The 21,607-nt window shown below is 48.2% G+C and overlaps 1 protein-coding gene across 5 annotated transcripts; it reads right to left on the reverse strand.

The window, feature by feature from the left end:
* Positions 1–1,868: 1,868 nt before the first annotated feature.
* CPNE9 (copine family member 9) lies at positions 1,869–21,391 on the reverse strand. 5 transcript variants are annotated; one of them, XM_044754989.2, is made up of 20 exons: positions 21,132–21,391; positions 20,574–20,614; positions 20,413–20,459; positions 20,216–20,319; positions 19,850–19,886; positions 19,282–19,358; positions 15,651–15,714; positions 15,431–15,534; positions 15,077–15,181; positions 13,060–13,101; positions 12,649–12,724; positions 12,487–12,540; positions 12,005–12,066; positions 11,227–11,273; positions 10,107–10,288; positions 9,706–9,833; positions 5,002–5,104; positions 4,347–4,404; positions 3,891–3,964; positions 1,869–2,271 (listed from the first exon to the last, which is right to left on the reverse strand). In XM_044754989.2, exons 1-20 carry the CDS (start codon positions 21,197–21,199, stop codon positions 2,086–2,088), a joined length of 1,659 nt encoding a protein of 552 aa, XP_044610924.1. In that variant the 5' UTR covers positions 21,200–21,391; the 3' UTR covers positions 1,869–2,085. The 5 variants fall into 5 exon arrangements, with proteins under 5 accessions (XP_044610924.1, XP_044610926.1, XP_070349873.1 ...); XM_070493771.1 differs by having other exon boundaries at positions 1,945–2,229; positions 21,132–21,339; XM_044754991.2 differs by lacking the exons at positions 15,651–15,714; positions 20,216–20,319; positions 20,413–20,459; positions 20,574–20,614; positions 21,132–21,391 and adding an exon at positions 20,012–20,084.
* Positions 21,392–21,607: the final 216 nt, after the last annotated feature.

Here is a 21,607-nt window from a genome sequence, read left to right on the forward strand (position 1 = left end):
CCCTCCTGCTGGCGCCGCGGCTGCGGTAAGGACCTGGCCTTGGTCTCCGAGGAAACCGGCGAGGCGGGGCCGGAGCCGCGGGGCGGGGCTGGGGGCAGGGCCGGGAGCAAGAGTTACGCGGGCTGGAGCCTAAGGGGGCCCCGAGTTATGAGTAGGGGCGGGGCGCGGCTGGAAGAGAAGGAACCAGTCTATGGGGCCGGACTTTCGGGGGAGTGGGCGGGGCTATTTGTAAAGCGGGCCCCAGTAAGGAGAATAGGGGCTGAACGGAGCTAAAGGGTGGAGCTAAACAGAAGAGTGAGCCTCAGGAAAGAAAGGGCGGGGCTTTGGATGGGCCTGGAAGGTGGAGCTGGGCTAGCGAGAAAGGATAGAGCTGGGAAAACGACGCGAGGCTGAAGGGAAAGGGTGGGGCTTGGAAAAGGTAAGGGGCGGGGCTGGAGGGAAAGGGCGGGACCAAGTTAGGAATAACGGGGCGTGGCTGAAGGAAAGGGAAGGGGCTTGGGAAAGGTAAAGCAGAGGGACCGGAGGGAAGCTGTGGATCCGGAGGGAAGGGCCGGGTTTGGGGAGGTGCAGAGGGCTGAAGGGGTATAAAAGGGCTTGTGTAGGGTAAAATGGAATTCAGATGCTGGGAACTCCATAGGTTGGCTTGGAGATGCATCATGGCTATGGGTTGCCAGTTAGAAGGTGATGTCAAAACAGACGGAGCTGGGGCCGGCTCCGTGGCCGAGTGGTTAAGTTCGCGCGCTCCTGTGCTGCGGCCCAAGGTTGAGATCCTGGGCGTGGACATGGCACCGCTCGTCAGGCCACGGTGAGGCTGCGTCCCACATCCCACAACTGGAAGGACCTGCAACTAGGATATACAACTATGTACGGGGGGGGGGGGGGAGTTGGGGGAGATAAAGCAGAAAAAAAAAAAGATTGGCAACAGTTGTTAGCCCAGGTGCCAATCTTAAAAAAAAACAGAGCTGATTTTAATGTCACTGGGCCACTTAGTAGCTATCTGAACTTGAGCAAGTTGTTAAATTCTTCCTGCCTCAAATCCCTTATTTGTAAAACGGAGCTCGAAAACTCTAGTCATTTCTTGGGGACTTCGGAGAACTCGAGTGCCAGGGAGAGTCCGCTTGTTGAACAATGCTTGTTGCTGAGCCTCTCCAGTTTTGCCATCAAAGAGGAGTGTGAAAGGGTCTGGAAGCATCTGGGGTTCCAAAGCATCTGGAAGCTTCAGTTTTGTCTTAATGCAAACCTTGCATCGTACCCAATATAACGTATGTGTTTTCATATACAATGTCTTCCCAAAAACATCCTAATAAAATTGACACTTCAAGAATATGTTTTCTGGTTAAGATGTTGTGATCTGGAGTCAAACTAATGAGTTCTCTTTAATAAGTGATTTAACCTCTCTGAGCCTCAGTTTCCTCATGTGTAAAATGAACATAAAATATAGTGCCTGCTTCATAGGATTATTGTGAGGATTAAATAAAATGGTGCTTGTAAATCGCCTAGCATTGTGTCTGATATATAGTGAATACTCAAAGAAAATATTAGCTTTTTTTATTATCCTTATTAAAAAAACTCAGAATAAATGGATCAGAGCAGACTTATATACAGTCATCTTAAAGCCAAACCCTTTTGAGGTCAGGAACCCTTTGAGTATCTGATGAAAGCTAAAGGTCTCTCTCCTCAGAAAAAAATGTACACACGCACAGTTTCACTTATTTCCTAAAGTGTTTGAAGAATGTCTGAAGAAGGGATTGGATGGATGTGTTAGGATGGGGATGAACCCTAGCTGAAGCTGTTTTGCTCCCTCCTCTTGGTGTGGCCCCAAGCCCTGGGTCCCCCAGTCTCCTTCCCCAAGAGCCATGAGACACAGGTGGAATAAAGATCAGCTTTATTATTGGCATGAAGGCAGGGAGGTCGTGACAGTGCCAGGCCCTTCTATGGGTGAGGGGGCGGAGGGCTCCACCAATTACCTCCTATCCTTTAAGCTGGCCTCCCAGTGAGGTCCAGGGCTCCAGGAATCTATGGCTTGCAGCAGAAGCAGTGGGTGGGCAGGCAGGCAGACTGCTAGGCGTTGGATAGGTGGGCTCCTCAGGGCTGCTCTGGAGCTGGAGTTGGGCTGAGGTTGGCAGGGGGTGGGGGGCGAGGCTGAATGTCTCTGGTGCGCATATAGGACAGCAGCTGCTCAGGGATCTCGGCCAGCACATCCTTGGCTAGTCGGGCCATGCTCAGCACCTGGTTCCCCGAACGGTCGACATAGTCTCGGAATGGGACAAACTGGGACAGGCACAGACAATCAGGTGTGGGTGGTGGCCAGGAGAGAGCGGAGTAGAGAGGAGGGCAGTAGGGAGGCTTCCTCTTTGACCGCTAACATCTCTTTCCAAATATCACACTGTCTGTCTCCCCCTATTTTGGATAGCTTTCCACATTTGCTTTCTACCCACCCACTTTTTTTTCCACCTTCTGTTCACCCTCAACTCACTCCAGTTTGGCTTCACACAGTCTACTAAAAACTGCTTTTGCTAATGTTGTCAGCAGCCCCATGTTCCCAAATCAGTCCAGTGGGCAATAATTGTCAATCCTCATCTAGCTTGACTTCTCTTTAGCTTTCCATTACATTTGGCCATAATCTTCCGGGACATATCCTACTCTTGACACATCATACTCTCCCGGATTTTCTCCTACTTTTCTGGATGCTCTCCTATTTTTTCCCTCCTTATTCCTCTGGGCCTACCTGATCCCTAAACCTGGTCCCTTCTCCTTCTCAGTTCTCTTGCTGGGTGATTTCATATGCTTCCAAGCTTTAAAAACTCTTCCCTGATGACTCCCAAATTTATATATTCATCCCTGGCCTCTTTTTAAAGTTCAGAGCCACAGAGTTAGTTGTCCATATCACATCTCCATTCAGTTGTCGTAGATACCTCAAACCTAATGTGTTCACAACTGAATTCTAGCCCTTTCTGCCAAGTCTGCTCCTCCTCCAGCTTTCCCCTTCCCAGGAAATGGGCCTATCACTCACTCAGTTGCTCATGCTAGAAAACTGACCGTCATCCTTGAAGCCTCCCTCACACCTCATCACCATTTAATCAGATCATCAACTCTTGTAAAATTTTCTTAAATAATCTTTTGAACCTCCATCCTCACTGCTTCCATTCTCCTCCAGATCCCTATTGTCTCCCCTCCATTACTTCAAAGTCTTCCTCACTAACAGGTCTACTTGCCTTCTCTATCATCCTGCCAGAGTCCACCCTCCACACAGCAGAGAGCCTCTTAAAATGTAAGTTTGACCACCTACTCCCCTCTGTAATCCTTCAAGAGCTTTCCAATTCTTTTAGAACAAAATCCCAATCTTGACCATAACCGGCAAGGCCTTGGCTCCCTCTTCCTCTCATTTACTGTGATCTGCCACCCTGGCCTCTTGCATTTTCCATGATTGGTCCAATTCTTCTGAGCCTCAGGGCTTTCTCATGTGCTGCTCCTTTGCTTGTAATACTTATCCCCTTGTTTAGGTTTCAGTTGAAATGTCATTTCCTCATAGAAGCCTTCCCTGACTACCCTACCTAATCAGGTTTCTGTTATAGGCTCTCCTAGTGGCCTTTGCTGTTCCTCTAGAGCACTATCACAATCTAATGAGATATTTAACTGTGTGATTATTACTGGTTGCCTCCACTAGAGATGAAAGGCCCTGGGATCTTCTACACTATGGATCCACAATGGCTGCAGTAACCTGCCTATTTCTCAAAAAGAATTTGTTCACTGAATGCAGGAAGGCTGAGAGTGAGGGGGAGAAAGGTAGGTGATTTAAGAAGGCAGTAAGGGAGAGTGGCTGCCAGTCTAGCCTCTCCTTCCCACCATGCCTTTCGACTCCATGACTTCCTCTTCCTGGTCAAGTCTACCTGAACGATGTCTCGCTCTGCGTAGCGTCCCCTATAGGACACGCGCACGTCATCACCGTCCAACTCTTCCATTGCTGCAGAAAAGACACTCCTTAGCTGATTGGCCTCTCCCACACCAACCCATGCCGCCTCCCTCCCTCTTTAGCTCCCCTTCAGAGTCACCATGAGAATCCCAATGGTTGTATCAAAGTCCTGCAAAAATTAGGCATTGTTATGGAGTTATTATTATGATGCCTTCCCATGTATTCCATCCTCCCAGGAACCCCAGAAGGGAAGCTATTTGTATCAACAGTCTCGGTTATGATGAGGAAACAGGTTTAGAGGTCTGTGATTTGGCCAAGGTCCAGCATAGGCATCCATCCTATCTTTTCTCTGAGGCAGGCCTGGGTGCCCAGATCTGCCCCAATCTTCCCCAGTTCTTGGTCCCACTCATAGACACCCCCTCATCCTACTCACCCTCAAACATGGCTGGTCCCACACCAACAATAATGATAGACATGGGCAATGAGGAGGCCTGTGAGGGGAAAAAGGGTGAACAGTTGGGGTGAGCAGCCATAACAAGGGAGGTGACTGTTGGGAAACAATTCTCTGTGTGTGTCACGTTTCTGCACACCTTGCAAGCAGAGACACTGATTCCCTTTGTTCTAGACTATCTTTGCAAGGATGTCTGCATATCAAACAGCCTTGAAAGTCACAGTATCTTCTTTTAGAGCAAAGGGCAGGTTTGTTAACGTCTGGTATAATAAAATGTCTCACACTGGAAAAAAGGGCAGGCATGCTTACTGCCTATTATAAAAGATTCAGGTTCCCTAAGTTCAAGGTTTCTGTCCTATAATGCAACCCACTGTAGGTGCAGATATCATCTGACCCTTTTCACATCATCTTTTGGGAATCAGGACTTAGATAATCAGAGCAAAGGCTGAAACCCAAGTTACTGCTATTGCTGGGGATAACTAAGTCCTTTGTCTCTGATCCAGGAATCTTGTGTCTTCTGCCAGTATCCATAAAACTGGCAGGTTAATTCTTTAACTTGCAAGTAGGGTAAAATTTCAACTCCTTCACATTTATTAACAGTGATCCCACCCTGCCAAGCCCTCCTCCTTGGACTCACACTGACAATGGCCTCCTTGGTCTGCGTCATGTCAGAGATGACCCCATCAGTGATGATGAGCAGAACATAGTACTGGGAACCATCAGAGATCTTGGCTGCAGCCCTGGGTGAGAGGGCAAGGTCAGAATCCAGCTGAAAGCCCAGAGAGGCCAAGGGAACACCCTACCCGTAAAGCTTCCACAGCCAGCGTGTAAGGAGTGGGCAAGGACTGGGGATTTTGAAGCTCAGGCTCCTTCCTCAGACCTGGCTGCCTGCCCCTGCCTGCCATCCCTCCAGTAACATTTATGGAGCGCTTACTATGATGGGTACTGTGTTAGGCACTGGAGGTACACTAGGAGAAAAAAACAAATCCATTCTAGCCCTCTTGAGGGGGGACATTGATCCAAGAATCACAGAAATAGGTATAAAATTATACTTGAGACAAGTGCTGTGATGGGAAGGGATACTGGTATGACAGTGTCTAGTAGGGGATCTGACATGGTCCAGAAGGTCAGTGAAGGCTTCTTTAAAGAAAAAGTGTTTGAGGATGAAGGAGAGGCTGAGTGAAGGGAGGATCATTCCAGGCAGAGGGAACAGCATAGACAAAGCCTCTGTGATGGGACTGAAGGAAGCCCCCCTTGTCTGGAGCCCAGAAAGTGAGGGAAGCAGAGTGGACTCTGTGGCTGAGATGGGGCAGGGGCCAGACCACACAGGGCTTTGTTGGCCCTGGAAACATTTTGGCGTTTATGCAAGAGCAAGCGCAAATGTTGAAGGCCTTCTTTCTTCTCTCTCACTCATTTCTTCTCTCTCTCCCTTCTCCCCTTTGCTGACCACATTCCATTGCCTGGGCTGCTGAGTCCTCAGCCAGTCTAACAGCTGCTCCCAGAGCTCCTTTTTCTTCTCTCACCATCAATCTTTGAATCCAAGATTTTTCCATCTGAAAAGGACTTCAGAAGTCATTGAGTCCAGTCTTCTTATTTTACAAATACGAAAAAATGAGACCTTGAGAGAGCACAAAGGCCATGACAGACCTGGGTCTCTTGACTTCCAGTCTCAGACCCCGTGTGGGTTGGAAAGGATTGAGCTGCACTATCCAATAAGGTAGCCCCTAGCCACATTGGCTATTGAATATTAAATTAACTAAGTTAGGGGCTGGCCCCGTGGCCGAGTGGTTAAGTTCGTGCGCTCCGCTGCAGGCGGCCCAGTGTTTTGTCAGTTTGAATCCTGGGCGTGGACATGGCATCGCTCATCAAACCACACTGAGGCAGTGTCCCACGTGCCACAACTAGAAGGACCCACAAGGAAGAATATACAACTATGTACCAGGGGGCTTTGGGGAGAAAAAGGAAAAAATAAAATCTTTAAAAAATAAAAAATAAATAAATTAACTAAGTTAAATAGAATTAAACATTCAGTTCCTTGTTCATGTAGCTGCATCTCAAGTGCTCAATATCCATATGTGGCTGGCGGCTACCATATTGGATAGCACAAATAGGTAACATTTCCATCATTGTAGAGAGTTCAATTGGAGAGTGCTGGTATTTAAGCTTGATATAAAAAAATCAGAGGAAAGCAGGGTGAGAGTGGAGAATTCAAATAGCTATGGCTCAGTTTGCCCAGTGCCCTGCATGGGAGTGGGTCATAATCCTCCTTAGTGGCCCCTGCTCCCTTCCTGAATTCTGGCTGAAGCCTCCTTGTAGGCCTGGACTGATACCATTTCCTGTCACTCACTTGTTTTACAGAGAGTCATTGCACACCTGCTGTGTGTCAGGCACCAAGCTTGGTGCTGAGATTTCAGCAGAGAATAGAGTATTATTCTGTGGGAGATGGATGCTTATACCATTAAGATGCATTGAGGTTAGGGCTTTGAGGATGTGACATCTGACCTAAGATCTGAAAAATAAGTAGGAGTTAGCCAGGTGAAGGTGGTGGTGGTGGTGGTGGGGGGGTGCGGGGTTGGGAAGGTAAAGGGAAAAGTGTTCCAGAGAGAGGGAATGGCATGTACGAGAGAATGTTCTAGAAGGCGCATGTAGGACTACAGAAGAGAGATGAGGCTGGAGCAGTGGGTGAAGACCCACTCATGAAGGAATTTGTGAACCAGGGGCAGTGGGGGGCATGGAAAGGTTTAGGGGCACAGGAGGTACATCTTTGGTTCCCCATAGGTACCTGGCATTCCCAAGCCCATTTAGACTCGGAGATGGGTGACTAGCTGAGGGAGGCCAGTCTGTGCCTCACTTGGCTATTGGGTGAGAAACAACAAAGAGCCATCTGTGATCATCAGAATCACAGCTGCACACTTGACATACGTGATCTAATTTAATCCTCACCACCATTCTATGAGGTAGGCCTATTTTTCATTCCCATTTTTTAAATGGGAAAACTGAAGTTCAGAGACATTAAGTAGCACCAGCAAGTGGTGGTGAAGCCAGAGTCCAAGCCCATTCTTGACCAACTGAGCCTAAAGCCTGAACTCTGGATTCTTTCACTCTCTGGTCCTGGCCTGATCTTTGGGTGCTCCTCCACATATACACACATTCTGGTCCTACTGTATTGTTTTCTGTTTCCTAAGCTTGCCCCTTAATGCCTCTGTGATTTTCACATGCAGTTCCTTCTGCCAGGCCTACTCTGCACCTCTTTCTCTGATAAAGTCCACCTTGCCCTCTAGACCTAGCTGAGTAGTCCCCTCCGCCAATAGGCTGCCTTGGGTCTCTCAGACTATACATCCTCCCCTCCTCTCCCTCTGCCTTCTAGGATACTGCCTACCAAGATGGGCTGTCTGCCCTTCCAAATGGGGTCTCACACCCCTGAGGGTACCAGCATGTGTACCCGGAGGGACCAAAGGCCACAGGATACCTGGAGCATTCATTCTACTATATATCTGGTGGATAAAGCTAGATAACTCTAAAGACACTTAAAACACCTTCCCCTCTCCCCCAAATTAAAGCATAATGTGAGAAGAATGTAAAATTTGCATGCATTTTTAAGATAAAATATGGGGACTTCAAAGACATTTTCAGCCTGGCTGCTTTCAGCTGTGCCCCCAGATTCCCCTGGGAGAATCAGTTGCTTGCTTTTGCCGACAGGTGACTTGCTGGAAAAGTCTGGGAAGCTCTGGCCTACAGAAAGTAATGATTTATTTATATTTCTGTCTCCTGCACCGAGGCAGGAAGTCCCAAGGGCAGAGACCAGATCTGATTCATCTGTGAGTCTCCAGTGTCCCAGTAGAGAACTGAGCACACAGCAGATGCCCTTTGAATAGTAATAATGATAATAATAGTAACAGTAATAGCCAACACACTTATAGTTCTAGGTGCTTGACATATATTAATTTAGTTAATCCTCTCAACAACCCTATGATGTGGATATTATTATCCCCTTTTTACAACTGAGGAAATAAGCAGAGAGGTTAAGAGTCTTGCCCAAAGTTACACAGCTAGTGAGTGGTAGAGTGGGAGTATTAACTTAGCTGGTCTGGTTCCATGGCCCACATTCATGCTACATTGCCCCTTTACTGAATGTTTATTAAATGAGTGAATAAATGAATGAACCATTGAACTTGCCCGAGATAATATTCAAGAAGTCTGTTTACTAAAAACAAAAAAATACGTTCAGGCTCCAATATTAAGTGAAAAAATCAGTAGTGAAATATTAAATGTAATTTGACTGCACTTATGGATGCATAAGGAAAAGACTGTCAAGAACTATATATACATCCACATTCCCGCAGGCAGTACTCTGGGTGATTTCTTATTTCATTTCTCCATCCTTGAAATTTTCTAACACAATGTTATGTTACTTTTATAGTTAAAGAAATCTCATCCTCATTATGAATTAGAAAATAAACAAATCTTCATTAGGGAAAAAGGAAGTCTATGGACATATAAATCTCCCTGAAATCTTTCCACTTTAATTCTCCGTTTTTGTTTCATCTTTTTACATTCAAGCTCTCTAAGGTACTTTGTGTTAGCTGGGTCTCTTTTATTCGCAAATAGTAGGGTTTACTTATATGTATTTTTAATTCAATCAGAGAATCTTTTTCTTTTAATAGGTGAGCTTATCTAATTTATGTTTATTGATATGTTTAGTTTTAGTTCTGTCATTTTATTTTACTTGAATTTTAAAAATCATTTGATATGTGCTCTGGGTTTTTTTTGGTATGTTTTTATTCTGAAAATTTGGAGTTATCTATTTTTAGAAATTACTCTTCTATTTTTTAATCTACCATTTATTGAGCACTTACTATAGACCAGACACTGTGCTAATAATTCTTACATTGTTATCTAATATTAAACTCCCAATAACCTTATTAAGAAGGTGCTATTGTTATCCATTATTACACCCATTTACAGGGATGAAATGGAGCCTTAGAAAGGCTAAGTTGCTTAAGGTCACATGGTTAGCAAGTGCTGGAGCCAGGATCACTCCCACATCTGATGCCAAAGCTTGTGCCTTAGCTATTGTGCTATAGGCCCTTCTCTCTTATCCCCAAACTTGAGGCCTGGGTTGTTGTTCCCAGGGAGTGGGGTTGGGGTAGTTTGTTGACACCCTCTCTACCTCAGAATAAGGCATTGCATAACCTCTTTATACCAGAGCCTGGCCAACACTGAAACTTTCACCCTCTCCCTAAAGCCCAAGTTTACCCAAGAATAATCCTGAGCACCCTTGGGAAGTAAGTTCCCTGTCTAGGTCCCCTCATTCCCCCCAACCCCGACCCAGTTCCCTTACCTGGCCACTTGGTTGATGACAGGAGCAAAGTAGGTGGGCCCGTACAGCTGCACTGTGCGCAGGCTCTGGAAGTAGCTCTCCAGCACGCCCTCAATGCCCGCACAGTTGGGGTCCTCATCATTGTTGTTCTGTCAGGGAAGATGACTTGCTGGGCTGAGCCCAGTGCAGGGTATACCCCGGAGTGCTCTGATCCCAGCTCACTCCTTCCTTTTTCCATCATGCTCTTTCATGCTCATCTCCAAACTCCAGCCCTGCTCCCCTCCCTGCTCTGTCACCCTCTCAAAGCTTCCTGCTTCTCTGCAGGTCCTTGACCCTTAGAAGAAATGTAAATAGAAGAAATTCATCAACTTGGGTGGGCCAGATGCCAGAGCATGGAGTGTAGGCTCTGGCCAGTACCATACCAGGGGGAACTGGTGGGAGATTCGTCCCTCTGGAGGCAGCTTGGCCCCAAAGCCGTAGGCTGGGAAGAGCTTGTCACTGTCATAGTCCTGGATGATTTCTCCCACTGCCTTGAGGGCCATGGCATAGGCGCTGAGCTGGTAGGGACTCATGTAGTGCAGGGAGGTGGGCTGCAGGGGATTCCCTGTAGGGACACAGGAGCCCCAGCCTCATGGTCACCTTGATCATCCATCTATTCACCTGCCTGTCCTTATATGCATCCATCCACCTATCCATTCATCCATTCTTTACCTATGTACTCCCTCATTATTTTACCCAGTCATCCATATGTTCATTTATCCATCTAGCCACCCACAAACCCCTATATCCATCAATTTATTCACCTACCCACATGTCCATTCTCCTATTCACTGGGCATAAATCCGTCTTCCAATCTACCTATTCATCTCTATCCAACTGCCTCTCTATTCTCTTATCCAACTATTCACCCACCTATCCATCTGTCCATCCCTCCATCCATCCACTTGCCCACCTGCCATTTCTCTTCCTTTCCCATAAATCCATACAGCCATATTCTTTTTTCCATCCATCCATCCATCCCTATCTATTCCATTCATTTACTTGTCTGTCTATCCTCATATGGATCCATCCACTTGTCCACTCATCCATTCCCTATCTACTTACCTGTTATTTCCCTAAACATCTGTCCATTTGTCCACCTACATACCCATCCATGCATCCATTTGTCCAACCTGTTGTACTCAGTCACCAACCTATCTACCCACACAGTCATCGCTCACCACCCATTTACCTATCCATCTCTCCTTACGCCCCTACTCTTTCCTATCCATTCGTTTAGTCATCCACTTCTTGAGCTATCTATCTTTTCAACTTTCTTTGATCCATTTACCCACCTATTTTCCTGTACCCTCTGCCTACCCTTACACCCAAAAATCTCTCCCCAACACTCCTGACCTAGTGCCAGCCTGGCTGGGCTTTGCCTCAAGGCTGGGTTTCCTGGGTAGGTGAACTCTTATTCCCAGGTCGGAATCCAGGCCAATCCCTAATGACTTCCTTAGAATTCCCCCACACATACACCCTGTTTCCCGACCCATGGCTCACCATTGGAAGCTGTGAAGTCAATGGCTACTGTGAAGTTCAGCTGCGTCCTGTTGGGCAAGTACATGGATTGAGAAGTGAGGAATTAATACTTATTATACCAGGATTTCTCCAACACTAGTGTGCATATGAATCTCCGGGGGATTGTGTTAAAATGCAGATGCTGATCTGGATGGTCTGAGTGGAGCCTAAGAGTCTACATTTCTAACAAACTTCCAGTGATGCAGGTGCTGCTTGTCGATGGAGCACACTTTGGGTAGCAGAATTAAATGCCTGTTGTGTGACAAGTGTATTATATGTAATTTAACTTAACCCTTACTATTGCCCTGAAGTAGTAATTAACATCTCCATTTTACATAGAAGAAAAGTGAGATTCAGAGAAGCAAAGTACCTTTTCCAGATCTGCCTGCCTCGACTGAACCAAGCGGAATATCTTCTGTAGTGTGCTTGGCTTTCCCCTCTCTCTTGGCCTCTCCCTCTTGTTTGGCCATAACTTTTTTTCTGGGCCTCAGTTAGGTTACTGGGGCCACCTATGAAGACCACTGGTCTGGCATCTTCCCAGAGGGGACTGGAAGCTAGGGACGAAAGGCACCCTCCTGAAGAGAACTAAGATGGGCAATACTATGCATTTTACAGAGCACTTTATGGTTTGCCAAGTGTTTTAAAGTTTATCTCCATGATCTCGTTGGACCCTGACCATTCATAAATAAGAAAACTGAGGCTCAGAACTGGGAGTAACTCATTGCTGGGCTTTCAGCCCAGAGCTTGGTCTGTGACTCACCCTCCCTTGATGTAATCAACAAAAGTGAATTCAGAATCCACAGAGAAGGAGAGCAGCGTCACCTGTGGGACAGAATAGGCAGCCCTGCCACTTTGGAAAGGGCAGTTAGGGTGGCAGAAGGGAGAGAGGCACATGATTCCACCTCCTGCCCCACCCTGTCTCACTCTGTGCAATTTCTGAAAGAGCAAAAAGGGGAAGCTGTCAGAAACATATTTGGATTTCCAAATGTATATTAAATTGGGAAATGCAGCTTAGGTTTTTAAAAAAATTCTACAGAAGAGTAAAGATCAAAAAGTTTTCCTCCAGTGAGAAAAAACAAAACAAAACAAAACAATTTAGATGCTGCTACCTTGTGTCCAATATTACTATATCCAAGTCATCTGTCTCCACAGCCTGCCCATACCCCCAGTGTTTGTCACACTGTGTCAATGGGGACATAAACAGAAGGATCCAAGAGAGCCAGAGCTCCAAGGAACACTCACAGTTCCCGAGTTGACATATCTCTTCTTCTTACATTTCTTCCGAGGGTTAAGTACCTAAGTGAGGAAGATAACAGTGATGGTGGGAAAGAGAGGAAGGGAGCTGCAGACTGAGCACAGTGGGAGGGAGGGCCTGGGCAACTTGGACAGAGCTAGAGCTCTCACCTCATACACTGTGAACTGGTTCTGGGCCTTGCTCAGCTCCCGGTAGCTTGTGGTGAACTCACCGATGAAGTCATGGCTGCAATGAGGCCAGGGGTGGGTGAGCAGCAGCTGCTGCTGGCTTGGAGCCAGCCCTGAAATCAGTCTTTTATTCCCACTATCCCCTGCCTCTACTTGGGCTGCAGGGCACTGGGGCTGGGGCCAGAAGAGGGGCCAAGCTAAGGGGAAGAGAAGGGAAGAGACAGTGTACCAGAGAGACAACTGAGGGGATCAGTTGTACCCCAGGTCTTGGCATCTATCATCACCCTTCCTGGCTCCTAAGGCCACTTTGGGGTTCCTAGTGAATGCACTATATATTATAGGGAATTGTTTGGGTTAAGTACAAGAGAAGGCAGTACTGTGAGGCAGTTCTACCTTCCATCCCGGTCCCAGTCGTACACATCAATCTTCACCGTTCTGAAATGCAGGAGATAAACATAGGCTGGGTGTGTATAATAAATCCTAGAAACACCCCCACCCACTTCACCATACACAAATCATTCTCCCATCCACCCCTCTGTCCTTCCATCACCCTTCCTCTCATCCATACATTCATCCTATCTGTTCATTCATCAGTCCATGCACATGCCCACCCATCTACTGCCACTACCCCTATTACTACTACTCCTGTGTTTGTATCACTATTACTATTCTTTACCACTTATTGAGTCTTACTATATTCCAGGCATTGTTCTCAGCACTTTCACAGATTGTCTCATTTAATTTAACAACCACCCTATAAAGTAAGTACTATTATTCTTATTTTTGGATAAGGAAACAGGAGTAAAAAAACAACAATAACTTGACCAAGGACCATAACTAGTAAGTGATTGAGCTGAGATTTACAGTCCCCCCTTATTCATGGTTTTGCTTTCTGTGGTTTCAGTTATTTGCTCTCAACTGTGGTCCAGAAATATTAAGTGGAAAATTCCAGAAATAAACAATTCCTAAGTTTTAAATTGTGCTCCGTTCCAAGTAGCATTTTGAAATCTTGCGCTGTCCCACTCTGTCCGGTCCAGGACGTGAATCATCCCTTGTCCAGCATATCCACACTGTATACGTTACCTGCCCATTAGTCACTTAGTAGCTGTCTCAGTTATCAAATCAACTGCTGTGGTATTGCTGTGCTTGTGTTAGGTAACCCTTATTTTACTTCATAATGTCTCCAAAGCACAAGAGTAGTGATACTGGCAATTTGGATACAGCAAAAAGAAATTAGTGGTGTTAATCTCTTATTGTGCCTAATTTATAAATTAAACTTTATCACAAGTATGTACGTGCAGGAAAAAACAGTATATATTGGGTTTGGTACTATTTGCGGTTTCAGGCCTCCACTGGGGGTCTTGGAATGTATCCTCCTGCGGATAAGGGGTGACTACTGTAAACTCAGACATCCTGGTTCCAAAGACCTTGTTCTTAATTACTATGCCTAAGTCATCCCATATGTCCATCTATCTATGGGGCAATCCATTCAACTATCTGTCTATCCATCTAGCCACCCATTTACCCATACATTTGCCAATCGAATTCCCTATTAATCCTTATCTATATCCATCTTTCTAACTATACATCCTGCCATTCACTGACTCACTGATGCATGCAAGCATCCATCTGTCTGTCCATTCATCTGTTCAACCAAACACCCAACCATCTGACACCTGTCCATCTGATCATCCCTTCATCTGTATAACCATCCATTTATGTGCCCATCTATCCTTCCACCCACCCACTTATCATCATACTGTACATTTACTAGTTCACATGGTCAGCCTATCCATCTACTTTACACTCATCCATCAACTAATTTATTCACTAATCCATCTATCCATCTACCATCCATTCATCTGTCCATCCATCAATCCACCTGTTACTCCACCAATTTTTCCTCCTGCTTTTCCAATCATCCCTCTGCTTCTCCAGCCATCCACCAATTTCTTAAATACCCATCCATCCACTCATCCATTTACTCGTCCATCTATTAATCCATTCATCATCTGTCCATTGACTAATCCGCCCATCAGTCCACTTATCCATTCATCTGCTATCCATTCATCCATCTCCTTTTCTACCCACCCACCAATCCTCTTATACATCCATTCATATACCTATCCATCCATTCACCAATTTATCTATCCATCTGACCATCCATTCATGTATCTGCTCATTCATTTGTTCATTTGCCCTTTCATCCACCTACCCATCCATTCATCCATCTATCCATCCATGTGGCTATTCATCTGCTTTACCATCCCCCCATCTCCATGCCCAAAATTCTGTCTCTCTGAGCAGGATCTTTCAACACTATTATGACACTTTTGCTATCATTCTGGGGCCCAGCAACCTCACTCTCATACCCTTGTCCCCCTACTCCCTAGCTTATGCTGAAGCAGACCTGTCATAGTCTCCATTGCACAGTGCCCGCACAGGGATGCTGAAGGGCTGCCACACGGGGTTCAGCGTGTTTTTCACAACTTCTGTCTTGTGGCAGATGGTGAACCTGGAGAGGAGCAAGAGGACTGGAACCTGCTTTTGGGGTAGGGCTGAGCACAGAGACAGGGCCTTATACTCTTGGAGATTCCTGGGATTCTCCCACTTGTTAAGCACATATTGTGTGCTGCCTTGAGTGAATTCTGGGCTCTGGTCCTGGTGGAGTCTAAGATGCCCCACAACCAGCCTAAGAGCCCTAATGGGCCCATGGTCACAGTGGAGGGGTAGGGGGCTGCCATCAGAGATGGCAGTGACTCACGTGCCATCCTCATTGCTCCTGTAGAACACAAGGAAGGGGTCTGATTTCCCAAAGAAGTCCTTCTTGTCTAGCTTGTTTGCACATAGCTGCATGGTGGCAATGTCCTAGGGGTGAAGTTGGGCTGTTGACACTCAAATTGCCCATAGCCTCAGAGAGTCCACTAAAGGGAGTTCGGAGAGAGAAGGGAGCCTCCTGGGTCTAGCTTGTGGCCCTTACTGACCCGACAATTGCTAAGCTCCTCTGCGATCAGCAATATGGTCCCACACTTCTTGCCTGGTACACCCCTGGAAGCAGAAAAAGCCTCTTTGTGAGGGAGGGGGAGTAGGCAACAAGGATTAGGGTGGCCAATCTGGGATTGGGTGGGCCAGGGGATTCAATTTGCCAATTACTGACAGTCCCCTGAGTGTGTCCCCTTGTATCTTGGGTGGCTCTTGGTGGGGAAGGGCCTGACTTTGACTGGAAAGGGGTCTGTAGTCTGGAAGGAAGGGGTTTATCTAGCCTAGGTGGACATCTCATAATGGTAGCATGGGAAAGACAAAGGATTTAGAGTACTGGGCAAGTTATTTCCCTTTTCTTTGGGCCCTAGTTTTCTCCTATATGGAGTAGAACTCATGCCTACCTCTCAGGGCTGTGAAGAGATCTGAATGAGTGCATAGAAGGAAAAGCAATTAGTAAGCTTTATAGATATGAGGATGGTTATATTTCTAAAAGCAGACTCTGGTATCTACTATATGCCAGGCACTGTGCTGGGTATGAATTGGTTGGTTGGCACTCTCCAGCTCTGCTAGACCCTGCCCTTGGGGAGCTTCCAGGAGGAGGTGGGATGTCAAAGCCAGCAGGCAAGTAGAGTGTGATGTGGCAGTCTTGAATGAGGGAGAGGAATTTCCATCTAGACCTGGGGCAAAAGGCCTGGTTTGTTAGGTCAAATGCTATGCTTTCCAAATACTGTGAAGAGTGAGATAAAAAAGACAAAGGAAGTCTTATTCTCTCCTGACCCAAGAAGGGACACTTCCATATGCTTGAAGGATGCATACCAGAACACCCATTCCCACTTGCCTTGGGTCTCCAAGCAGTCAGGGACATTGTTAATATGGGCCTGTGAACCCCAATCCCCAAAGGAATCCAAAGTGTGGCAGAAAGAAAGCTAGATCAGGGATCCTGGGTTCAAGTCCTGACTCCAACTTGCTGTGTCATTTTCCCCATCTTTAAAATGAGACTGTTGAACCATTTCTTTGGCTCCTTTATCTCTGACTCTCTGTGCTTTAAAAACATGGAATGTAATGAGTACAGGGACTCTTCACCTGCACATCCAGAACCAAGTCACCATTCTCTTGCCTTCTTGCTGTTCTTCACTTCTTTGGCGTTCTCCCTCACCTCCTCACCCAGTGTGAATTCCACTCAGTGATTATAACCATCACTCCCTTGCATCCTATCCCTTTACCCTTGCCCTGCTCTCAGTTTGATATACTTCTTTGGCAGAACCACAGCCCTAGTTAAATCCAGTTCTCTGTCTATCCCATACTGCACCTGTGCAGCTGAATATGGTCAGAGGAAAACATGTAATTATGCTAACTGGTTTCATTTTGAACACATGACCACAAACCTCAAGAGCATCCTAACCATACTATATGCCCCAAGTCCCTTCACTCTCCAGTTCTGCTGGATGGCAGTTTCACTCCTCCTCGCCTCTCCTCAAACCCAGAAAGCCTCGTCCTTCATCCTCACTCTCAATGACCTTGTTTCCTGCTTCACTGACAAAACTCAAGCAACCAGAAGAGAATGTCCACAGACCCACCACCACACCTACCCTGCCTCTAGTATTTTCATCCACACAACTGTGCCTTCCTACCATTACTGTAAATGACTGCCTGCGTGCCTGTTTATCCCTCCACCATGTGCTCCATTCCACAGCCTCTTGTCTGCACAAGAACATCACTCCAGCAATTCTCCTCTCTTTTTATTATGTCAAATTTTCAGTTTCTACTGGGTCATTCCCATTAACATACAAACGTGGTGTAATTTTTCTCATGTTAAAAAATTACTAAAAATATTCTGGACCTCATTTCCCTCTCCAGCCACCCTCCTTTTGTCTTCTCCTCTTTGCAGCAAAACCCCTTGAAGATTCCTTGACTCCTATTTCTCTCTTCCATTCTCTTCTAAACCTCTCCAATCAGGCTGTCACTCCCATCTCTCCTTCAAAACTATGCTTGTGAGAGTCACCAGTGACCTCCATCTTGCTAAATCCAATGGCCAATTCCCGATTCTCACCTTATTTGACCTGCAGTAGTATTTGACACAGCTGATCACTCTCTCCTCCTTGATACCTGTCTTTCACTTTGCTTCCAGGACAACACCTTCTCTTGGTTCTCCTCCTACTTCATTAATGCTCCTCTCAGTCTCCTTTTCAAGCTCCAACTCATGGGGTCTCTGTCTTTGGTATTCTCTCCTCACTCACTGGTGACCTCATCTAGTCTCATGGCCTTAAAGAACATCTAAGACTCATGTGTCTTACTGCCTATTTGACATGTCAGATGTCTAATAAAAATTATAAAATTCAGCATATTGGACTGAACTCCTGATTGAATCCTCCCCATAACTTATTCCTCCCTCAATTTTTTTTTTTTTTTTTTTTTTTTTTTTTTTTTACCATCTCAGTTTATGGTAACTCCATCCTTCCAGTTGTTCAGGCCAAAGGCCTTGGTGTCATCTTCGACTCCTCTTTTTCTGCCACATCCGTATTCAATCTGTCAGGAAGCTGTTGGCTCCACCTTCAAAATATATCCATGATCTGGCCACTTCTCCCCTCCTTCACTGCTACCATCCTGGATTACTGTAAATAGCCTTCCAATTGGCTTCGTAGCTCTACCTTTGTCCCCTGAAACTTTATTCTCAATCCAGCAGCCAGCATCATCCTTTGAAAGCATAGTCAGATCATGTCACTCCTCTTCTCAGAACCCTCCAGTGACTTCCCAACTCAGACTAAAGGCTAAATCCTTACAGTGGCTACAAGGCCCTCACTGTCAACTCTCCAACTGCACCTCCTCTTTCTCTCCCCCTTGTTCACTTGGCTCCAGCCACACTGGCCTCCTTGCTGGGCTTTTGCACTGGTGATTTCCTTTGCCTGGAACATTCCTCCTCCAGATATCTGCACAGCTCACTCTCTTACCTCCTTCAGGTCATAGCCCTGAAATTACCTCTCCAGGGGGCCAACTCAACCACTCTGTTGAATAGAGCACCTCTTGCCCACCCAGCATGTCCAATTCCCCTAATGCTTCTCTGCTTTGCCTTTTTTCTGTAGCTCTTAATGTCTTCTAATATATTATGTAATGCACTTATTTATGATGTCTATTTTGCACTGTCTCTACCTCTCTTCCAGAGCATAAGCTCCCTGAGGGCAGGAACTTTGTTTTGTTTACCAGTGCAACTCACACCCCTTGAACAGTGGCTGACACAGAGTATGTGCCCAGCAGTATTTGTGGAATGGATAAATCCCTGGTGCCTAGCACAGGGTATGGCATACAAAACATGGTGATAAATATTTAGTGAGTGAATGTAATGGAAATTCCAGAGGACTTGACTTAGTCAGGGGAAGCTTCCTGGAGGAGAAGGGCTTGGAAGTGGACCTTAAAGGTTGAATCAGGCTTAGAGTAAGGAGAAAGAGACATGTCAGGCATAAGACTGCCTTGAGCAAAGCCCTGGAGATTGGATTTTCCCACGAGGGTGATGGGAGCCATTGAAGGCTCCGGACCACGGGGAATCCCAGCCTCCACTGCTATCGGGTCAGCAGCGTCTTTGGGAGGAGATTTTGGAGGTGCCCGCCCTTCCCCCACACCCCTTCCGGTTCAGCTCACGTGAGGGGTCGCTCTACGCGGCTGCCCTGGCCTCCGATCACCTCTCCCAGGGCCAGGAACGCTTGTCCCAGGAAATCCTGCGCCGGGACACGGAGTCAGTGAAGCTAGGAGGAGCTGGGGGCGCAGAGTCCCAGCCCAGCCCTGGTAATGCTGCCGCACCGACCAGGGCTTTCTGAGGCGCTGGAACGTCGCAAGAACCACCGCCTGGCATGTGCTTTAAAGGAAGGGGAGGGGGCACCCAGGCAAGCCCCGCTTCTTGATCTTGCCATCACTTTAAGCTGCTCTCCACGATGCCATCCCACCCCTCACCTCTCACCCGCCGTCCAGCCCCATTCAGCCTCACCTTCTGCAGGTCCCAGCGGCGGCCAAGAAGGAAGAGAAGCAGTGAGTAAGAGGCACAGGCAGGAGGAAACCGAGGCAGGAGCAGGACAGGAGGGCCGGGAGGGTGGGGTGGGGGCCGAAGAAGGTAGAGTCGGGGTTGAGGGGTAGGAGAGTTCTAAGGAGGGTCGTTTAACACACTGAACTCCGCCTGTGTACCCGGCCAACCCGCGAGGGGACGCTCGCTCACCGGTTTGGAGATGTTGGTTTTGGAGTCAACGTTGTACCTGGGAAGAGAGTGGAACCAGCGTGGGATGAAGTTGGTGGGAGAGAGCATGGAAAAGGGGCCCGGTTTCGAGTTCTGGTTAAAATTGTGGGTGGAGGGAGGGGCGGCCTTGGATCCGAATTCAACCTGGATCTCCTTTGGGGCAGGAGCCAGGGTCAGAGAGGGTAGGCCTGGAGCTAAGACTAGAGTGGAGCTCTTCAGAGTGGGACCAAACTGGGCCTGAGGGAGGAGCTAGGCCGGGAGTCCAGGCGGGGCGGGGCCAGCCAGAATTTTGGGCTGATCCAGGTCGGGCGGGGGGCGGTCCAAGCCAGAATTCTGGGCGGGGCTCACACGTCAAAGCGCAGATTTTGCTTTTCCTCAAAGAAATAGTCGAGGACGAATTTGCGCACGAAGTCTGGGTTCAGCGTGTTGTCGATCACTTCGGTCCGTCCAAACTGGATGGGGGTCGGAGAGTCAGCGCGAGGCCTGCAAGGGGGCAGGTGATTCCCGGGGGCGGCTCTGGGCTGGGAGAGGGCTCTGGTACTCACCTCCCGCCACTCCTGGCTGGCCCGGCTCTGCGTGTAAAGCACCACCACTGCAGGCAGGAGCGAGGGCGGGGAGGGAAGGACGTCAGGTCGGCCCGCACCCCCTGCCCGCCCTAGTCGTGCCCGGACCCCAGGCTCCCCCTCCCGGCCCTGGCGCCGCCTACTGGGGTCGGACTTGGAGAAGGTGTCCAGGTCCAGCAGGTTCCTAGAGAAAGCGACAGACAGATGGACAGAGGGTCATCCTGGAGCCCACCGCCTCGTCTCTACCCAGAGTTGGGTACCCGGGGTAGGCATGGGGCTCAAATCGCACCTCCCTCTCCCATTACTACACCCAGCCGGGGTCCGCGTTGTCAGCATCCTGGACAGCACCGGAAATCTCAGCCCAAAAACAGTGTCTCTGCGGACTGGACGCGTATGCATCCAGACTGTCTCCAAGGGCCCAAGAAAGAGGGTTAGCTTCTAGAACTTTGTCCTCTTGGGGCCCAGATCCTACTGGGTCCCTGCAACCCATCCCTTGAACCCGCAGGCTGAGCCGTCTTTTGCGGGTGGGGCTGTTCAAGGAAACCCTCTCCCCGAATCCGCCGGCGACTCCCCTGAGTCTGCTTCCGCGATTTTCCGCCCAGATGCCTCTCTCCCCCGGGTCTAGCCCGTGTCCGCGCCGAGCCCCGGAGCCGGTTGGGGTTGGGGCACTGCCTAAGCCCTCCCCAGAGTGGCCCGCTCACCGGCAGGACACGGTAATTTCAATCTTGGTGGCCGGGACGCTGCGCTCAGAGGTTCCGCTGAGAGACATGGCTGGTCGGGTGGCCGTAGCTGCGGGAGGCTGCGAGACGGGGGCCGCCGGGGCTAGGGGCGGCGGGGTCGGCCCGTGTGCCGCGGCGGTGGCGCCTGTGCTCCCTCCAGCCGAGTGTGCGCTCCCGCCGCTCGCGCCTTGACTGTGGCCGCCGGCGGCAGCGGCTCCAGATGGCAACAGAGCCCCGCCCGGCCCTGCGGGTGGCCCCCGCCCTATTGGAGCAGCCTCGAGCGGGCCGGGAACCTTACCCAGACCCCAATTTCACCCCACATCTTGGGAGAGTCCTCAGTGAATTTCTCTGGGGCGAAACCCAAGCCCCCTGAGAGCTGTCCGCGGTGCTGAAGGGTTGGGGGCGCTGGGTGGGCATAGGGGACGTTTCCTCTTCCGAAGCTGCTCCTTCAACAATCT

Source organism: Equus asinus, chromosome 21 (assembly GCF_041296235.1).
Source record: "Equus asinus isolate D_3611 breed Donkey chromosome 21, EquAss-T2T_v2, whole genome shotgun sequence".
NCBI classification, from domain to species: Eukaryota; Metazoa; Chordata; class Mammalia; order Perissodactyla; family Equidae; genus Equus; species Equus asinus.